The 20754-nt window shown below is 39.1% G+C and overlaps 1 protein-coding gene across 2 annotated transcripts in view; it reads right to left on the reverse strand.

Annotated features, from left to right (window-relative positions):
* ITGAV (integrin subunit alpha V) overlaps positions 1-15886 on the reverse strand; it is a 76366-nt gene extending 60480 nt beyond the window's left edge. Inside the window, exons 1-2 of one of the 2 annotated variants that reach the window (XM_033112253.1) lie at positions 15415-15886; positions 3131-3258 (exon numbers count right to left, since the gene is read on the reverse strand). In XM_033112253.1, coding sequence (XP_032968144.1) covers positions 3131-3258; positions 15415-15599 — 313 coding nt within the window. In that variant the 5' untranslated portion in view covers positions 15600-15886. Of the gene's footprint in view, positions 1-3130; positions 3262-15414 lie in introns of both variants that reach the window. The other variant, XM_033112252.1, reaches the window with a different exon arrangement.
* Between the last annotated feature and the right edge of the window lie 4868 nt (positions 15887-20754).

The following is a 20754-nucleotide window of genomic DNA, read 5'->3' on the forward strand; positions in this document are numbered from 1 at the left end:
GCCTAGGATGCTGACCAGTATGAACGCAGGGGCTGCCGTGCCTGTGGGCTTCCAGCTGGATTTAGCCAGTAGGGAGCAGGTACAGAGGATCAAAAGGAGGAAGGAGAGTGAGGTCAGGGTTCTATTCCCATGCTCCTGCCTCTCGGTCCCTTTGCTGGCTACTGCCCTCTGACAAAAGCCACAGCTCCTTCAGCTAGTCCTCTTGTGGATTCCGATCTGTGAGACCCTACACAAGCTTTTGTAAATAGTACTTTTACTAAAAACTCCTCAAAATATCCCAGTTTAAGTGTTCCATCTCTTTCCTGGCAGTACTCTTAACTAATTCAGGAGTCTAGGGCAACATTCCAGGTGAGAGACAATGGTGACTTGGACCAGGATGTTAGCTGCGGAATGACAAGAAGCAGTTAGATTTTGACTTGCCGACAAATTTAAGGTCAAACATGACCCCAGATTTTCGCCTAAGCAACCAAAAGGACACAGTGCTGTCAACTGAGATTCATTTTTTAAATTAACAAATCAATAGAAAAAAGTGCAAATACATTAAAAGACGCTCACAGGAAAAGGAATACTATGGCTTGCAAATACAAAGACACTTAGTCTTACTGTTAATTAAAGGGATGCATATTAATAAAACAATATAATAATACTATAACAAGATAAAACTGACAAAGATAAAATAATATGGTGATAAACGTTACTGGCATGGGTGTCAGAAAACATAATTACAGAAGTGCAAACCTTTGTGAAGAATAATCTGCAGTATCTATCAAAACTTTCAATATACAAATACATTGACCTAAAAATCTCCTGCTAGGACTTTATCCTACATACATACTCACACATTTGCACAAATACCTGTGCAAAAGCTTTTCACAGCAGTGTTTATAATAATAAATAGACTGGAAACAACTTAAGTGTCCATCAACAGGAAATATGAGTAAAATAAATTGGGCTACATATACAATAGAATACTATCAGTGATATGCAAAGAATAAGGTACATATGTTGATATGGAAAGATCTATAAGAGATTTATATTGTGAGGTATGGGGTAGGGATGGGGTGAGTCAGGTGCCTAACAGTATATTTTGTATATTCCTACTTGTGAGTTGCCTTTTCTTTTTTTTTTTTTTTGTAAGAGTAACAAAACTCAAGAAGGAACAAAGGAATTGTTTAGAGTGATTGCCTCTGAAAAGGCTGATGTGAGAAAGTCCTATTTTTCATTGTATACCTTTTCGAACTGTTTGTAAATTTTTCTACCAAGGGTATATATTACTTTTTCAATAAACAAAATATTATATAAAGCTAAATTTCAAAAAAGACCACCAATAAATTATCTTGCACTGCACAAAAATTTATGGTGCTGGATACAGAAACTTATCTAAACAATTGAACCTATCAAAACTGGATTACAGTTTCATCTTATTAGCATTCATATTTTGTTAGACGATATAAATGCCCTGACCCATTGTATTCTGTACCACAGGTATTTCTCAACTTGTGGTAAACATGAGCCTTGGGGTTTTCCAAATATCAGCCATATATGGAAGAAACAACAGGGCTTAATGTAGATGGTTTCAAGTGGAAAAAAACAAACATGTGATCTGATTCCTATTAAAAGTTGACTGGCACTCATTTTGGCACTGGTCACGATGTCAAATGGAATAGTCCGGTCATAATTCCTGTTTCACTGACCTTGTAATTTCCAGAATGAATAGATTTTAGAACTAGTAGGAAGTAAAAATATGGAAAAAGATTAATTTTCTTCTCACTTAAAATATTCTATCAAAGCCAGCAAACCAGAATCATTCAAAACAAAACAAAACTGTAAAACTATTATACCAGAAAAAGGTCATACTATTTCTTTGAGGATTCTCTAAGCTTTCACAAATATACATACATATCTCAATACAGATGTGTACAGGATTATATATATTTTATATCACTGATGTATTTTGCCGTGTATAATGCGCACTTTTTTGCCCAAGTTTGTGAGGGAAAAGTAAGGATGTGCATTATATATGGGTAGTACTAATTCCATATCTAATACATGTTTTTAATTCTTTTATTTATTGTGATGATTTAAAAATGTAACTCTAGAAAACAATAACAATATCTATATGCAAAATAATACCCTGGAATACGATAATAGGTTTTGTAGAACTTACAGAAAACTTGCAACAATGAAGAATTCTTGGCCTTCTATGATGCGTAAATATTACAAATTTTTTACAGGTACATAACATTTCTTGTACCTTGTATCTGTTCTTGTGTTTTGTAGTTACTTGTTATATAAAATTTCTTGTATCATAATATGTTAAAAAATAAATCCTAAAATTTCTTTACAATACAAAAAACAAGTACCTAAATAAAAACAAATAAAAATTTGAATTAAAAAATTAAAACAAAAGATACTTTTCCCTGAAAGATTGGGTCAAAAACATGGGTGTGTATTACACACATGAGCACATTATACATGACAAAATACAGTAAGTTATTTCTTATTTCCCATTTTCCTTATTCAATTTTTCTCCTTATTAGCATAATCCTGACACTGAAATTTGTCTCTATAAATAAAATTTTAATGTTATCAGAACCATACTACATAACATTCCCAATAAATTTTGGATAAGAATTTTTTTTAAGTCAATCTGATCTACTGGAATGTGAAAGATTCCTCAACTGGTTTTGGTAGCACAATCCCAGGCTTAGGTATATTCATAATTAGAGAGTTGATCTTCTACAGTTGCCAATGAGTCATGCTTCAGTTTTGTCAACAGAGAAAGGACAAAAGGCCTTGCTGTATGTCTCAGCTCCGTCTTCTCAGACAATGTGCAAAAAATTTCATTAGATTTCCCCCTGATTTCTGCATATTGACACCATCAGTTTAAAGTTGAAGACATCCAAAGCAATGAAAATGCAATGTATTTTTAATGCTTTTATATGCCACAAAACTGCAGGGGAAAAAACATATAATAAATCATTTGTGTATAACTTTCTCAGGAGATCTGAAGCGCTTATTATATATATTATTTTACTAAATGTTTATATTTAAGCTAAAGCTTCAAATATTAAGTGATACTAAAAAAATCAAATGACTTAGGAAAAGGGACCACTGCATCAACATTTACCTGTTGCATCAAATTCAATTGGCTGGCACCCACGGTGGGAAGACCAATCACACTTAAGGACTTGCCCTCCTTCCACAATCCCAGGCTGGGTAGTGTTTGCTTTGGGTGCTCCCACCAGAAGAAACATCCTGCTAAAATACAAAAGGCAAAATAAGACTTTAAATGGCAGCAAGCATAAACAATATCTTACAATTTAGGAAAAACAATCATTTTCTTGATATTATCCACAAAGTTTTTTTTAACTATTCACTGAAGGCATAATCTTCATTATTCATTGGGTGCTCTCTTACATACATTATTCAATATAGTTTATTCATCCTACTAACATAAGGCAACTTCAGGGTTACATGTCATTTAAAAATTTACACTGGACAAATTTAAATATGTATAGACTATATGTCAATTATATCTCATTACAGCTAATGAAAAAATGTACACTGGCTAGAGTCAGGAGAGTTTTGTTTTGATTGTGTGTGTGTGTGTGTGTGTGTGTGTGTGTGTGTGTGTGGTTTGCTATCCACTTTCTATACCCTGAATGATGAATGAAAAATAATTATTCTAAATAAATTATTCTAAAGCATGGTAGTTGGTAGTTCTAAATATTATTATTTTTCCATTTGGAAAACTTATCTTGCTATAGTATTGTACTTCAATTTTTTTTTGAAATAGTGAGTAACAAATTTCTTGTCACAAAATCAATCTAATCAATCCCATGTCAAATAGGATCACTATTCAATTTCTTATCAGGGTAAAATTCAGGAAGATAAAATAATCAGGAGTTCAATTTTTAAGTAAAAGAGATCTTTTCCTTAGTTCTTCACTATTTTGGATAAAAACGGGGCTTTATAATAGTTTCACAAGTCCAGTGACCAAAAGTAACCTCACAGGGTGATCTGATTATAAATTCCTAACTGGGCAGGTCATGGTGGGTAGTCACACCCTGGGTATATAACTTCTTTAATAAAAGGTTTATCATTGCCTTAAGCAAAACCTGTCCGTTGTTTTTGTGTATCTAGGTTAACACACCTTGGAAATGCCTCTTTTCAGACACCACAGATGTGAAACCACCGTCAAGAGAGCACACAATCTTGTTAATCCAATACTGTCATCCAATCTCAGCCTTGCTTTCTCCCCCTTCATGTAATCTTTATGTTCCCTCCTCAATTCAAAATGCATAAAAGAAATCGCAAACTGCCATTCTAGGAAGCATTTTAGTCTGTTGAGATCTTGCTTCCAGGAGTATCCTCTGTTTGGTTCAAATAAATATAAAAATTCTCTACAGGCTAGGACGTTCTTATGTCTAACAGTCTTAAATATGGAATGCAATCATTTTAAATTTTGTCAATTTCAATTTTTTTATTTCACCTGGGTGGTATCTCCCAAATTATGTTTATAGACTGTTCAGGAGCTGGTTGCATGAATTGCTGTGTTACAGGAATCCTGCTCTCTGACACAAATCTGAAAACTCCATACTCAAAATACAGACAAAATTCCCAATCAAACCACACCCTATTTCATAAAGCTTTATGCAGTCATATTTGGCATCAGTAAAACACCAATGCTGGCAATCTCTCATCACAGCCAAATAACTCTGGGTAAGAAAGCAACTTAGTTTTCATTTAACAAGAACCTTTTCTAAGAAAAAACCTTAGGCTATGAATAAGACAGCCTTCACCCCTGTGAATAACAGAGTAACTCACTGTCATCACACCCTCCTTTTCTACAGCAGAGATGGCTAAGAGCTTAATTTTGTGTGTATGTATACGAAGTTTTTCATTTTAATGGGTAAGAAAATTGACCACAAAATTTCCCCTCTGCATCTGAATTAACTGATTTTTGAGTGCATAATGGCGAAAAAGAACATTTCAGACAAGTGTGCTTGTCAGGGTCTATACCTGAAAAGGAGTAGGGACACTCCTGTCATAGTCCTAACAAGCGTAATACAAGCACAGGCATACATATGACTTTAGTGATGTGGTAAATGGTCATGTTCCAGATCAGGACAGGAGAGCTGGTTCTCAGAATTGGCCTAAAAGTCTAGAAGCAAAATTCACTTCTGGACTGTCATCACATAACACGTTACACAACCTTTTATACCTTTCTGTCAAAGCTATTCTTCCCACTTTACAATAAATTACTTCCTTGAATGTAGGGAACTGTAATTCATCTCTGTACCTGCTACCTAATAATCACTCCAGAAAAGTTTTTTTAAACTGACAGCTGAATAGCAAGTGAATTTGATAGCTTTAGGTCTTAAACTTAACATAGTCATATACAAATAAGCCATTTCCATTATCCCCTACCCCTAGCATGCAGAAATCATCTCCTATTAAACATCCAATTATTTACATTATCTGTAAAATAATTTTCTTTATTTTCGATTTCAGATCTTTTCTTTCCTTGGCACCAAAAGACAGAGAAGGCTGGGAAGTTATTAGGGGACTGAGTTCTGAATGAGAACTGCATTTTTTTGGCAGCACATAGCTTGAGTTCCTTGGATAAGACCAAGAACAAGGCTGCTGCTTTTCATCAGATCATTTGCACATTATAGGCATGAAATGATGGTAATTAGATGTATAGTATGGGTGTTTATTAAGTTTTCCTAAGCATACCTTCATGTGCAGTCTTGCACAATGGTGAAATACTACAGAAATGGTAGACTGATATAAAAGAACGTGTGAGCACTGTCAGTTCCTAAGTACTAAGTTAATGAGGGAACAGAAGCTGAGGAACAAAGTTCTTTGTCTAAAATATCAACATGTTATTTAAGTTACTTTTAAGAGTATTATAGAAAGTTTTCAAAAGAGAAAAGCCTGCGAATGTGTTGGGAGGGTGAATTTTACGTCTTTTTTTTTTTTTTTTTTTTGCCACCATAACAATAAAGAAAGCCTGAAGCACTTTATAAAAAAATGAAATAATTCTTTATTGAAGTTAAACTTAGAATGTCTAGTGAATGTCTACAACAGTTTAATTAGGATAAGAGAAGTGACAGACCAGAAAAAAATATTTGCAATACAAGCAGCACTGTCTGACACACAGTTTGGGACTGAATGCTACAAATCATTATATAAATCAATTGTGAAAGTCATTTTAAATCTCTGAGTCTCAGTTTCCTCTTCCACGGAGGAATAGAGATAACCATGCCCACTGTAGTTACCTAAAAAATAAATTTTCTGAAGATGGAATAGTATGAATAGCTTTTCCATATAAACAGACAAAAGCAAACTCAGAGAAATCTGTATTATAGAAATACAAGATGACTGCATCGGAACTAAAATTAACAATTAATAAAATACTGCCTAATAAAGTAGGACATATGGAAGTTAAAATCTGTTTTTAAAAGGGGCTTTTCTTTCCTTAGTTCTCTTGAAGGACTATTAATTAACTCAAATGCAAGAACTCAAGGAGAAAAAAAGAAAAAGAAGGGTAGGAAATAGTTGGCTTGCAACATTTCCTGACAAGGGTGAAAAGCTGGGGGAAGATACACAGGATTAGTTGAGGCTGACAGAGATTTCACTGGTTAGCAGAGAAATTCTGATGCCCAGCAACTTAGTTTCTTATGCCGGCAACTTTCTCCTGACAGACTCCAAAATGTTTGCCCAGGAACAATATCAGGATCCCCATCCTCACCATTCTTTTTAAATGATTTGAGACATTTCCATTAAATGACTTCAAAATTAAAGTGTACATATATGAGCGGTCTGTTAATATTATGCCTGGAAATTCTAAAAGATAAAAGGCAAAGTGTGTGATCGGTGTGTGTGAGGGGGCGGGGAGTGGAAGACAGAGGAAGGGAAGAGGGAGGGGGAAGTGGGGGGGGGCAGAATGATGGAGGGCAAGAGAGGGAAGGAGAGACAGACAAGAAGGTAAGTGAAACCAACAAAGAGGATGGCCCTCAAGTACCCTTCCTATCCAAAATGTACTTTAAGGGCAGTTACTTCGGGGAATGTGACCTTCACTACCAAGGAGAGGCAACCAGCCAAACAATGACAAGTGCATTTTTTAAACTCTCCAAATGAACTAAATTATTTGGCGGCTTTCAGTACTGACTTCTCTATCCAAGATAAAGCATATTTAATATGTTTGGCTGACTCTGGGTTGACCAAGGAGACTTCACCACACGGAACTTCTGAAACATTATCATATACATATATAGAAGGAAATGTGCGTAAAATTTTAACACTGAATGTTGTTTCAGAGCTATAATTCCAGACTTAGACTTGTTTTTCATAAAAAAAAAAAAATGCTAGAGTCAACATTTTTATGATGTAAAACAGACACGGTGACTATAAATTCTATAAATTTTCCCTTCTCTTTTATAATGTCCTATAAATATTGGGCTTTAATCAGGAGTAATCTACATAGCATTTGCGCTCTAAATAATAAGGCTAGAGTTTATGTATGTATATTATTTATGACAAGAAAAAAAGAACCAATACAGCAACACTAAAGTTCATGAAAATAAGCCGGCACCATTTTGTAAAGAGTTGTAAAGATAGTGGCAATGATGATGGGAGAAATGGGACATGAACTTTTAAAAGACTGGGACAGACTGAAAGGGGCTTTCATCCAGATTTAGCAGTTCGGGTTTTCTCTCTGGCCATGGGAGCACTGCTGAGGAAATTTTAGCAGCAGAATACCAGGATCAAAAGGGTGTTTCAGAGCAGTCAAGATGGCAGAGTAGGTAAGCGCTGTGCTTACCTTCTCTCACGATCACATCAAAATTACAACTAAACCACGGAACAACCATCATTGAGAATCGCCTTAAGTCTACCTGAACCAAAACCCTACAGCTAAGGACATACAGAAGTAACCTCGAGACTGGTCAGGAGGGCCAGAGACGGGGAACAACTGGTCCCACAACCACATGTGAGCATTAAAAATTGGGAGGGGTATCTCGGCTGTGGAAGCTCCGCCCTGAGGAGCGAGAGGTCCCAGCCCCACATTAGGCTTCCCAGTGCCAAGGAGACAAATCCCCATAACTTCTGGCTGTGAAAACCAGCAGATTGTGGCTGAGTGAGACGAGGGTTGCTGCACTCCCAGGTGCTCCTCTTAAAGGGCCCATGCACAGACTTCCTTGCTGACTGACTAACTTGCTCTGGGCTTCCGCTTGGGGCAGCAGCTCAAAAGGCATCAGGGACATACAGGGAGGAACTGAGTTGTTTGGCTTCAGGATGAGGGACGGATGGGAAGCTTTCTTCCAGACAGAGGAGCTGGCAGAAATCATTCTTTGTTGAGCCCTACCCTCCTGGCATGAACAAGCAGGCAGTCGCCATATCTGAGTCTCCATTGACCTGGCTAACACCATTTGTATGCCCTGCCCAGAATGATTCCTGAAGACCCCACCACACGCAACATTCAGGCACACCTAAGCTGCTTGTAGTGCCTTTTCCATATAAACAGCTTGTCTTGGCTCATGGTGCAGACTTTCCTAAAATTTCTCAAAGGTTCCCAAAATACAAACAAGCAACATCTGACATCAGTATGTCCCATACACCAAGCTTGGCATTAGCAACAGCTGGCCCCAGTTCACGGCTTGGCTTCTCAAGGCTACTCCAAGCCCAGAGTGGGTGGCAGCCATCTGCAGATTGTTTTGTGGCTCATGCCATGTGGCTCCAGGTAGAGCACAGGTTTGCTAGGGCCCTTCCAAGGAGACCCCAGGACTGACATGCCCGGTTGCCAGCTTGAGACCCAGCGAGAGCATCACCTGGCCACCTCCCAGGATGACAAACCCAAAGGGCATACTGGGTAGGCACCAGGGCCCTGATAAAGCAAATCCTGCTCTGCAGGTTTAGCCCGTGCACAACAGTTCTTCCACTGTAATCACAGCCAGTCCTCACAACCAATCAGCCCAAGATCAATCCTTCCCATTTACTTGCAAACAGCAACCACAACTCAACTACAACAGAAGGGTATGCACAATCCACACAAGGAACACACCTGGTCAGGTGAGCAGGAAGAGGGTGTCACTGAGCCTCACAGTACACCTACTACATAAGGCCACTTCACTAAGACCAGGAGACATAGCAGCCCTACCTAATACATAGAAACAAATACAGTTTTCGAACATCTCTGTTGACAAACATTTCGGTTTATGAACGCCATAAATTTTATGGATCTATGGTATCATTAGGTCGTAAAATTCATGCTAACTTTGCAGTTTTAGGGGTTGATTTTAAAGGTCTGGAATGGATTAATCCATTTTGCATTACTTTCTATGGGGAAACCGTGCCTTGGTTTTTGAACATTTCAGAACTCGAACAGTCTTCCGGAATGGATTATGTTGGTAAACCAAGGTACCACTGTACAGGGAGCCAGCCAAAATGGCGAGACAAAGAAACATGTCCCAAATGAAAGACCAAAACAAAGCTCCAGAAAAAGAACTAAACAAAATGGAGACAAGCAATCTACCATATGCAGAGTTCGAAACACTGGTTATAAGGATGCTCAATGATCTCAGGGGCAAATTCAACAAAGAGATACGAAACATAAAAATAAAGATAGAAAACATAAGTAGAACCAGTCAGAAGTGAAGAATATAATAACTGAAATGAAGACTGTATTAGAGAGAATCAACAGAATACATGAAGCAGAAGACTGAATCAGTGATTTAGAAAACAAGGTAGCAGAAAACACCCAAACAGAACATCCAAAAGAAAAAAGAATAAAAAAAAAAAAAATGAGAAGAGTTTAAGGGGCCTCGGGACATCAAGCATACCAATATTCACATCATAGGGGTACCAAAAGGAGAAGAGAGAGAGCAATGAATTGAAAATCTATTTGAAGAAATAATGACAGAAACTTCCGTAACCTGGCAAAGGAAATAAATACACAAACCCAGGAAATGCAGAGACTCCAAAACAAGATGAACCCAAAGAGGCACACACCAAGACCTATCACAATTAATATGCCTGAGGCTAAAGACAAAGAAAGAATCACAAAGCAGCAAGAGAAAAGTAGTTAGTTACCTACAGGGGCGCTCCCATAAGACTGTCAGCTGATTTCTCAACAGAAACTTTGCAGGCCAGAGGGATTGGCAGGAAATAATTCAGCGATGAAAGGCAAGGACTTACAACCAAGCTTACTCTACCCAGCAAAGCTATCATTTAAAATTGAAGGGCAGATGAAGAGCTTCCCAGACAAGAAAAAGCTAAAGGAGTTCATCAACACAAAACCAGTACAGTGGTACCTTGGTTTTCGAAAGTCTCCGTTGATGAACATTTAGGTTTATGAATGCCATAAAATTTTATGGATCTATGGTATCAGTAGACAGTAAAATTCATGCTAAATTTGCAGTTTTAGGGGTTGATTTTAAAGGTCTGGAATGAATTAATCCATTTTGCATTACTTTCTATGGGGAAACTGTGCCTCAGTTTTCAAAATGGATTACATTCGAAAACTAAGGGACCACTGTATTAGAAGGAATCTTAGAGGGACTTCTTTAAGATGAAAAAAAAAATGAATGAAATGGCAATAACTATGTATCTATCAATAATTACCTTAAAATGTTAATGGATGAAATGCTCCCATCAAAAGTCACAGGATGACTGAATAAGAAAACAAGACCCTTACATACGCTGCCTATAAGAGACTCACTTCAGATCGAAAGACACACACAGACTGAAAGTAAAGGGATGGGAAAAAGATATTTCATGAAAATGGAAATGAAAAAAAAAAAAAAAAAAAAAAAAGCTGGGATAGCAATAATATACCACACAAAATAGGCTTTAAAACAAAGGCTATAACAAGAGACAAAGAAGGACCCAGTAATTCCTCTTCTCAGTATTTATCCAAAGAAACCCAAAATGCTACTTTGAGGGGACATGTGCATCCATATGTTCATTTCAGCATTGTTTACTGTAGCCAAGATATGGAGGCAGCCTGGGTGTTTGTTAATGGATGAATGGATAAAGAGAAGGTGGTACATATATACAATGGAATATTGCTTGGCCATGGAAGTTCATAGGTTCTTGCCATCTGAGGTGGCATGGATGGACCCAGAGGGAATTTTGCTAAGTGAAGTATGTCAAACAGTGAAAGACAGATATAACATGATTTCACTGATATATGGAATCTAAAGAAAATGAACAAACAAACAAAACAGAAACAAACTCACAGATACAGAGAACATTTTGATGGTTGCCAGACAGTAAGAAGTACAAATTGGTTGTTACAAAGTAGTTATGGGGATGTAGGTTATAGCATAAGGAATTTAGTCAACAATATTGTAATAACCTATGTATGGTGTCAGATGGGTACTAGATATATTGGGGTAAAAAATGGGAGGAGGGTTGGGGGACAGGGAGAAAAAGGTGAAGGCATTAAGTACAAATTGGTAGTTACAAAATAGTCATGGGGATGTAAAGCATAGGAAATACAGTCAATAATATGTTAATAACTATATACAGCATCAGGGGGTTAGTAGATTAGTCAGTGGATTAGTAGACTATATTAACTTCTTAAGTTATATAAATGTCTAACCATTATGCTGTACACCTGAAATTAATATAAAATGATATTAAATGTCAAAAACAAAAGATGTTGCACAAAGATAAAGCTATTAGAAACATGTGAGATGTTTTGCAGGTTTAAGAGCCAAATAATGGGCCACGGGGTGAGGATCTAAATGCCACACCCCACTTGCGATGACTGGGCTGAAAAAAGGCAGTCATAGAAGTGGAAAGCAGCGATGGAAGCAAGAAACTTTAACAAGGAAGAATTTCTAGGACTTTCTGCCTGGTGACTAATCACTGACTAATATTAGGGGAGTGCAGTTATAATGACAAAGAAAAATAGAAAATGAGAGGGAGGAATATGACATTATTCCCAGCATGACAGAGAAAATGATGGCACCGTTAATAGAAACAGAAGTGCAACTGACATGTCTTGGTAAAAAAGAGTTCAGTTTTAGGCACACTGAGGTAAGATTAGGCTACTCAAGGAGAAATGATCCACAGCCTATTGGAATATGATGTCAGAACTCTACTTTTAGATCTAAGAGGCAGTAAGGACAGCAGTTTTATTTTAAAAGCTCACCAGGTGTTGCAAACAGGAAGTTAGGATTGAGAACCTCTGAATAGTCTAGTGACCTTCTGTGACCAGGGCACACTCACCCACACTGTCTTTGGGGAATAGGAACTCCATGTAACTGTAAATGAGGCTCCATTAGCGTTTAATAGGAGAAAAGGCAAGAATTCTAATCCAGTGTTCCATAGTATAGCATTATTTAAAAATAAATATATATGTAAAATGAGAACTGTATATCACTTGCAGTTGAAGAATAAATAAGACAATTGTTCAATGATTTTCTTCTTAAAATTTTAAAATTTGAATATAAAAATGAAATGGAATTTGAATTCCATAACATATGTTTTTTAATCCCACCTTGCCCCCTACCCCACACCAACCCACTCAAACAACTAAAGACTGCAAACTCTTCTGGCCTCTGTTTCCTCATCTATGAGAATGAGTTAATCTGCTTCCAGAATTCCCATGGTGGTTTGTGCTATAGAGTGAAATGAGATATCATAAGTAAAAGTGCTTTGCAAATTATAAAATGTCATTATTATAATTAAATGTAAGACATCATTATTATTAAACCTAGGGTGCAATTTTTAATTTCTCCACAAGAAAAACATGACTTTACTTCTTGGCCTGTATATAATCTGTATATTTTATATAAGTATGGCAATATGGCCACCATAAATTAATGCATACAGGAAAAAAAATATGGAATGCTAATTTCTTAATTTTTTATAATTTTTAAATCACTACATTTGTGACTTTTTACTTCATACCTGACTTATTTCTAGAGGGATTTTCTTAAAGAGTCACCTTAATATTCGTGACAGTGCTTATTTTTCCTTCTTTGTAATAAACATTAATTCATTATTTTTCAGAATATGGAAATAATTCAATAACAATTTTGTATAACAAGAAAAATTGACATAAAACAATTCTACAGCTTACCAAAAGTATTTAGACAGCTATAGAAACAGGAAGCAGCAGAGACTATTACCCTGCTTCCTCATTAATCCAGACAATCTCCCTTCAGAAAAAAGGAATCTTTAATTAGCAAACACTTTTTTTTTTTATTGTATGGATTTTGTTTTCCTTTGGAAGTTTATGATCACACCAAATAAATTACAACAATAAATGCAGCTGGTAGTATTATAAATGGCATCCCATGTACTTTGGATTCCAACTCTTGCTAAATTTAAAAGTGCCTTTTTATAAAATTGAGCATAGTTTTGCATTAATCTTTGTTAAATCTGAAAAGTTCAATAAGTACAAACCTTTTTTTATGTATATTTTGTTTTTTAAAAAAAATCTCAAAGTTGATTTCTATTTTTTAAGTTAGGCTATACCTGGAGCTCACTAGTCTATCAGTAACAAAGTCGCTGATGACGATTTCAAAATATTATATGAAACCAAACCAAGTTCAATTTTACCTTACCCTTGAAGGCCCATGTGGGAGGTCATACAAACCTGTGAGGTCATAGTATATCCAATGATTACAATCACTAGTAAAAATCTTGTAATACAAAATAGCAACTATCTCATGCTAACAGTTCAACATTACTGCATTTTCCGTAGTAAGTTTATCATCTTGTATCTTTATACTAAACTCAGAGGATGATACAGAATTAAAAGCAACATTTGCAAAACACTCCATCAACTTCCAAGTATAACAGTGTTAACTTGCTAATAATTTAAGTACTAACTCTTGACAAAAGACAATATGTATTTTCAAAATTCTTAGAATTTCTGTACAAATTAAATCTAAAAGAGCACCCTTGGGAGAAACTAAAATCTTCTGTACCATAAAGGCATACACTTAAAAATATCTGGAAACAAAAAAATTTTAAATGACAGACAGTGTTGACAAAATGATTAAATCAAATGAGAAGGCAGTAAACGTTGCCAAAAGTTAATGATTATTTTTATCATTTCGGAAAATCTGTGCTCAGCTCTCTTAGAAAGTATTTTAACTGGAAACAACAAACTAAATTGAGTTCACTACATAAAAGCAATGTCTAGTTTCCACTAACTGCTTCCAACCTATTTACTGCTGCAACTGTTACCAAAATGAATGACATTCAGCAACATCTAGAAAAACAATAAGAATAAATCCTGCTGACTGTTCTAACTGTCATGGAAAAGTATTTAGATCATCCTCAAACTGGGCACGTACGAATCAGAAAAAATGGTTCTAAGTACTGAACATCAAAATCATCATCCCTTTCCCCAAAAAAACCAATACTTTAAAATATAAAGAACATTTAAACAAAAATATGTTATTTCTAAGAACTTAGAAAGAACTAAGGGCAGTCTCCCTCTTGAAAAGAAAATTTAAACATCAGAAGACATCCACTGAACACTTATTAAATAGGTATTTCTAACGCCAATACGGTGTTGGGGTGGCGAGAATGATGTCAATGTTCGGTAAAGTCAGAGACAACTTTTAGTCCAATAACGACAATTACTCTATTACAAATCCTGACGGTCTTTGCACGCGAAACGTTGACAATTTGAAAACATAACTGAATTCTTAAATGCTGCAGAATTCAAATGACCTGTAGTGAGTGAACACTCAGCAAACACCCTTGTTCTTTCTAAACAATGACCTAAATAATGAATCACTATAAAAAGAATAATTGACACATTCAATTCATCTGTTCACCGTCACATGTGCAAAGGTCTGACCGTCGCAGAGATAAGACACCAGGTCAGTACGGTCACTTTAGTCATCAGAATGTCTGGAAATGGAGTAAATAAGGAGAAACAGAATCAGCCAGGAAGGCGGAAAGAGTGGGGGAGGGCTTGTTTAGGGAGAGCGAAAAGGACGGGTGTTTAAGTCTGAAGCCGAAAACAACTAAAGGGAAGGCTAACTGGTACCGGAGAAAAAGAAGTTTGGAGATGAAACAGAGCACATCGCGGACACTGGCAGCGGCGGCGCGGAGTCCGGCCGCACCAGCCTTTGTTGATTTCTCGCTTCCCCGGAGTTTTAAGCACAGGTCTGCTTCAACGCTCTCTCCCTCTCAGGAGAGGAGGAGGAAACTGGGTGGTGGGTGCTGCAGGGTTCATCTCCCCAAATATTTCATCCACCCAAAACCAAAACCACCCCCATGGGGTCGGGGGTGGGGGAGGACGGGCAGACAGACAGATGCCGGGATCTCTCCCAGAAATCTCTCTCTCTGGGGAAACGCAGTGTGGGTGAGCGCTGGGAGGGAGGGGGCCGACCCCCCCCCCCGCCTCCCCGGCTTCCAAGTGCGGCCACTTACGAAGACGCGCTGGGCACGAAGAAATCCACCGCGAAGCCGAAGTAACTTCCCTCGGGGCCGGAGTACTCGGCGGGACTGTCCACGTCTAGGTTGAAGGCGCCGCAAAGAGGCAGCAGGAATCCGGGAAGAAGGAACAGGAGGCGCCGGAGGCGAAGCAGCAGCCATCGCGGCAGCGGAGAAGCCATCGCCGAAGTGCGCGCAGGGCGCGGAGCCCGGAGCCGCGGCCACCACTCCCGGAGCGCACGGAGTCCGTGGCCCGGCGCCCGCGCGCGCCGAGACTCGCCTGCCGCTCGCTTCCCCGCGAGTCCGGGACAGCTCCGGGGGGCAGGAGGGCTGAGCCGCGGGGCAGTGGAGCTCAGGGCGCGCGGGGCGGGGGCAGCAGCGCGGGAGGCCCCTCACCTCCCTGGGCTCGGGACTGCCGGGGTGAGCGCCGCACCGCCCGCCCGAGTGCTGCGGCGGCAGGGGGAGGAGGCAGAGGAGGAGGAGGAGCCGGCCCGGGAAGCCGAGCCGCTGTGCGGGAGGAAGTGGAGGAGGAGAACAGTCCTCTACTGGGACGAGCCCTATCGCACTTCCGTGAGCGCTTGTCGCCTCCTGTCCCGAGAGCGGGGAGTCTGTACCCAGGCCCCAGAGCCTCCTAGCCCCCGTGGGCGGCAGCGCTCTTGGACAAAGGCCTCAGACCCCCCCTGGGAGCGGGAGGGGAGGCGGCGGAGCTGGGGGCGCGAGGGGGAGGGATGAAAGATCCCTACCCGCCCGGGGCCACGGGAGTGCCAAGGGTACCCCACGTTCCCCGGTCCCGTCAGGAACTCCCGTGCGACTTTTGTTTAAAAATGAGGAATGCTTCACCCGCTTCTCGTGTTTCTGCTACTTAAAAGTCTAGCATGCTCTCAGAAACGAAACTCCATAATTAGCGGTCGTTTTCCTCCCTACTCTATGCCACACACAAACACTGAACTTAATTATAAACTTCCAGAATGCTAGCACAGCCTCTTTCACGGCGAGCTGTGTTAAAGCCTTCAGTAGTCCACAAAAGGATTGGCAAGGCATTGACTAGGTAGTAATCGTTTTAAATCAAGTCACTAGTCAAAACCTCGTTCCTAGTTTATTTGCTGAAGTCATATGATTTGTTATACATCTTGATTTACAGCATTTGCATGGAAATACAATTTCAGAGTTGGAAAAAGGAAAATGCACCCTTTTATTATGAAATAAGGCCCTTTGGGGCATGCATGTTGTTGGTATGTTGCACCACACGCAGGGACGGAGAGACTTCCTTGAGTTCAGGCAACCTTGACCTTTTTATATTCCCAAATTCCAACATCTTGCCAGGCAGATAGTAAGCAATCAATAAAATGTAGACTGAATGAATGAATGAAAATGAAATGATGAGTAACTTGTCCAGAGAAGTAACTGTCCCTTATTGTGTATCACATGCTAAAGAATTTGATGAACAAGACTGAGAGTATTGTGTGGACCTTAAAAAAGTTTAAGTTACTAGAACAGTACTTTTATATCATCTTCCCAAAGTAACTGTTAAAACTGTCAACCAATGGTTGTTGGCACCAATTCAATGCCAAAAGGAATCCCTGATTTGGGGTGTGGTGAAGAAGGAAACTTAATATACAGTGGGAACAGCTCATTGTGATACAGCACATCTGTGAGAATAGCACGGCTGTGGAACACCTCAATAGTGTTAAAGCTCAATTCTGGGGTGTGTCAGCCCGGGGGCACCGCCCTCTCCTGCTAGACAGCTCTGCTCCCCTCATGTCTGGTAACAGGTCTGTACTGGTGTTGCAGGGGCAGCTGGGGAAACCCAGTTTTCAGTCTTTGATGGAAAGGGAAAGTGCACTCCCAGAGCCAGAGGGGAGCTGACATATAGAAAGAAGTCCTCACCCCTGGTCCCTGGTTGGTCCATCCTCATGTAAATGAGGACTTCAAATCCTTGCAGTTTCAGTGATCCAAAAGGCACTGTCCTGATTTGTCAGAATGGAGCCCCTCTGATTGGTCCGTGAAGATGCTGATGGAGATATAGCTGGGCAACTCCACAACTCCGATTGTAGGAGGAAAGCCTCAGTCCTCTTGGTTGAAACACAGTTCCAGGAACTCCTTGAATGAAGTCTGGATCAGACAGACAGTAGGAACACACTTCAGTCAGTGCAGGCTTCTCCCTGAAGTGCGTTAGAGGTCCCTATTTAAAAATGGCTGCTAGGCTCTGCTTTTAAATTTGAGCCCAGTTAGCTAACGGCTCTTAATCCTGTGAAGGGATATGTATATAAATTGAAATGACTGACTTGAATTTATAGTACTTAATTGCATTATATATTCTGATTTTTAAATTTGACTAAAAAATATGCAGCAAAACCATGGGCATGTTTTACAAGCCATGGTCCAGCACTTGCCTAAAGGAAATTGTGAGACTGGCCACCCTACACAAATACTTACACATACATACCAGTGTACCTTTCGCCTCAGGATGTTTCCTAGTACACCAAAAAGGCCGTGACAAAACCCAAATGGCCTTAAAAACCTGAGAACAAATCCCTATGGAAACCTCGACCCCGAAATCCATCCAAATAGGGAAGGCAGAGAAGTGTGGAGGTCTACACCCAAAAGCCTTCCCACTCCCCAACTTCTGATCCTGGACAGAGGTCTAGCAGGCCAGAAGAAGGGAGGGAAGAAATGAGAAGACCAAGGAAAGGAAGAAGCCAAAGCAATGGCAACACCTGTGTGCCCACTGAAACTTGAGTGAATCAGGACTACATTAGGAGACAGTAAACCAGATTAACCAGATTAACCCAGTGCCTTAAGGCCCCCTGGGTTATAAATGCAGGCATCTTTGTAACAAAGTAGTCATGTTTGAGCAGTCATCTATGCAGCGCCTTGCAAATTGAGGGAGTTTATTACAGTACATACCAATTCAGCCAGCGCTTAGTCAGAATCCACAATGTGCCAGATACTGTGTACGTGGGAGAGGGAAAAGCATATTTTATTCTATGGAAGAAAACCTATCTCCCTTTCCCATTCCCATGGCACGACTCTTTAAACTGCATTGTAACAATTTTCCAACTTTAAAGAACTGCATAATTTATCTACATTAAGTATAATCACTTTCTAACACAGAAAATAAAATATTAGATAGTAAAAATAATTTGGACGTTGAGTGTTACCCTCTACCCCTCTATCCTTTAGTAAAAATCCTGATTCCCTTCGTTTCTGTAAATTCAAATGCCTGAGTTCAATTCCTGACTTCATCAAGTACTAGCTCATCACTAGTGTGACCCTGGGCAATCAACCATTCTGTACCTCAGTTTTATCTATAAAATGGGAATGATGATAGCACCTACCTCATAGGATTGAATAGTACTTGTTGCCATTAATACTTCTACTATTATTAGTTTAGTTCAGTAACTAGTATATGTGTATGACTATTATTATACTCTCTTAGTTCTAGTACCCATCCAACAGTTCCTTAAATAACCATAATCAAACCAAAGCTCCACTTGGCTTCATCTCTGTACCAATAATAACCATAATCAAAACAAGGCTCCACTTGGCTTCATCCTTTGTGAAACTCAGTTCAGTTAGCCCCAAATAATTTAAGAGTAATTTCACATTTTTAATCTCTCAAAGAATATCAAGGAGGATTCAGTTCACAACCCCAAGAAACCCTTCAGAAATTCCCTTCTTCCACACTCCATTCCTCCAGGGACTTTAACCCACCGAACTCAACTCTACAGTGTTGCTGTGGTCTTTTTGTCTGACTCTTGCTTCTCCTCTCCCACCTATGTATTACGGAGATTGACTTGGCCTCTCTGGCTTCACCCCCATTCTCACACCAGTGCTACCTTTTCCTAGCTGATCTGTATCACGAAAGTTCCCCAGCATCGGTGCTCCTTGGTGGGTGCAAGAGTAGAAAAGGAAGGCGAGAAACTTGTTTCCTTTCTGGACTTTGCTTTCTAATCTATCCCTTCAATGTTAGGGGTGTCCAGGTCTCCGTCCTTGACTCACTGCATTTCTCCCTCTCCCCATCCCCACCACAATCTTATTCACTTGCAACTATCACCTCCCACCACTCCCCACCACACAAGTAATTTTAGCAATACTAAATTACTACAGTCTCCTCAGAATGCTTTGTTCACAGGGCTCTCTCTTCCTAGAAAACATTAGCCCTCCTCCTTAACCACTCCCCCCCTCCCCCCCCCCCATCATCCTTCCACCACATACAAACCTACGCAAGGTCCTCTACCAGGCTGTTTCCTACTCCTCTTTTAAGATGTGTATCAGGCATCACCATGTTCTCCAGGAAGGTTTCCATCAGGAACCATGCCTTAGTGTTTTTGTATTTTCTGAGCTCAACGATAGAATTAATTCCATTGTCTGGAGACGTATAATAACTAACATTTTTATTAAGCTTCCTCATTATGTGCTGGATACTGTGTTAAGTATTTTGTGTATATATTAAGTCACGTATTAATTATAAAACCCTAGCAGGTAAGTTCTATTAGTACCCGCAATTTAAAAAATGAAGAAACTGATTCTCTATATGATTGAATAATTTTCCCAAGGGCACAAATGTCGTGTGGCAGAGGCAGATTTTGAATGCATGATGATTGGACTCCAAGCTCATGGTCATTGGCACTAAGTTACCTTTTGCAATATAAAAATACATGATATAACAATATAAAAATAAACAAAGATAAAAGAAATATAATATATCCAAAGTGATCTGAAAATGTACTTAACAAATTGTCTTTATCCTCAATCCTTCTGAACTGTTTACAGCATGTTGTTTTTTTTGTTTGCTTTTTTTACATTCAGAAAGTTTATTGAGAAGTGTTCTTGTAACAACACCCATTAGGGATGAGGGAAGCTGTACTAGGCAGAAGCAGAAGTTAAGCTGTGATGCAGCTCCATCAGCAAAGTGATTTCAGCAAATTCTACCAAGTGTTCTGAAGCTAGGTGGCCCCTCCAGAGTTGTCCCCATTGAGGCTTGGCCTTCCTAATTCCAAATTTACTTGTCATTAGATGCAGCTGTTCCCAGGGAGGAGGATAGCCTTGAGTGGGCCATTGTCCTTCAAGGGCAGGTCATTAACAGCATGTTTAACAATAAAATATTTTAATCAAACTTTAGTATTAGTTGTATTCATCAGGTAAGTTCAACTAACTTGACAAGGTGTGTCTAAGAAGTAATTATGAAAGAGTAATTGAACAATGATTTCAGTAAAGACTATGAAGAAAATCATTGTAAGTGAATATTTTGTGGGGTTAATCTGAAAGAGAAGAGACAATTTTGTGTGTATATTTCCTCTACTAATACCTTAACATTTCCTGATTTCCATATCC

This window comes from Rhinolophus ferrumequinum, chromosome 8 (genome assembly GCF_004115265.2).
Source record: "Rhinolophus ferrumequinum isolate MPI-CBG mRhiFer1 chromosome 8, mRhiFer1_v1.p, whole genome shotgun sequence".
NCBI classification, from domain to species: Eukaryota; Metazoa; Chordata; class Mammalia; order Chiroptera; family Rhinolophidae; genus Rhinolophus; species Rhinolophus ferrumequinum.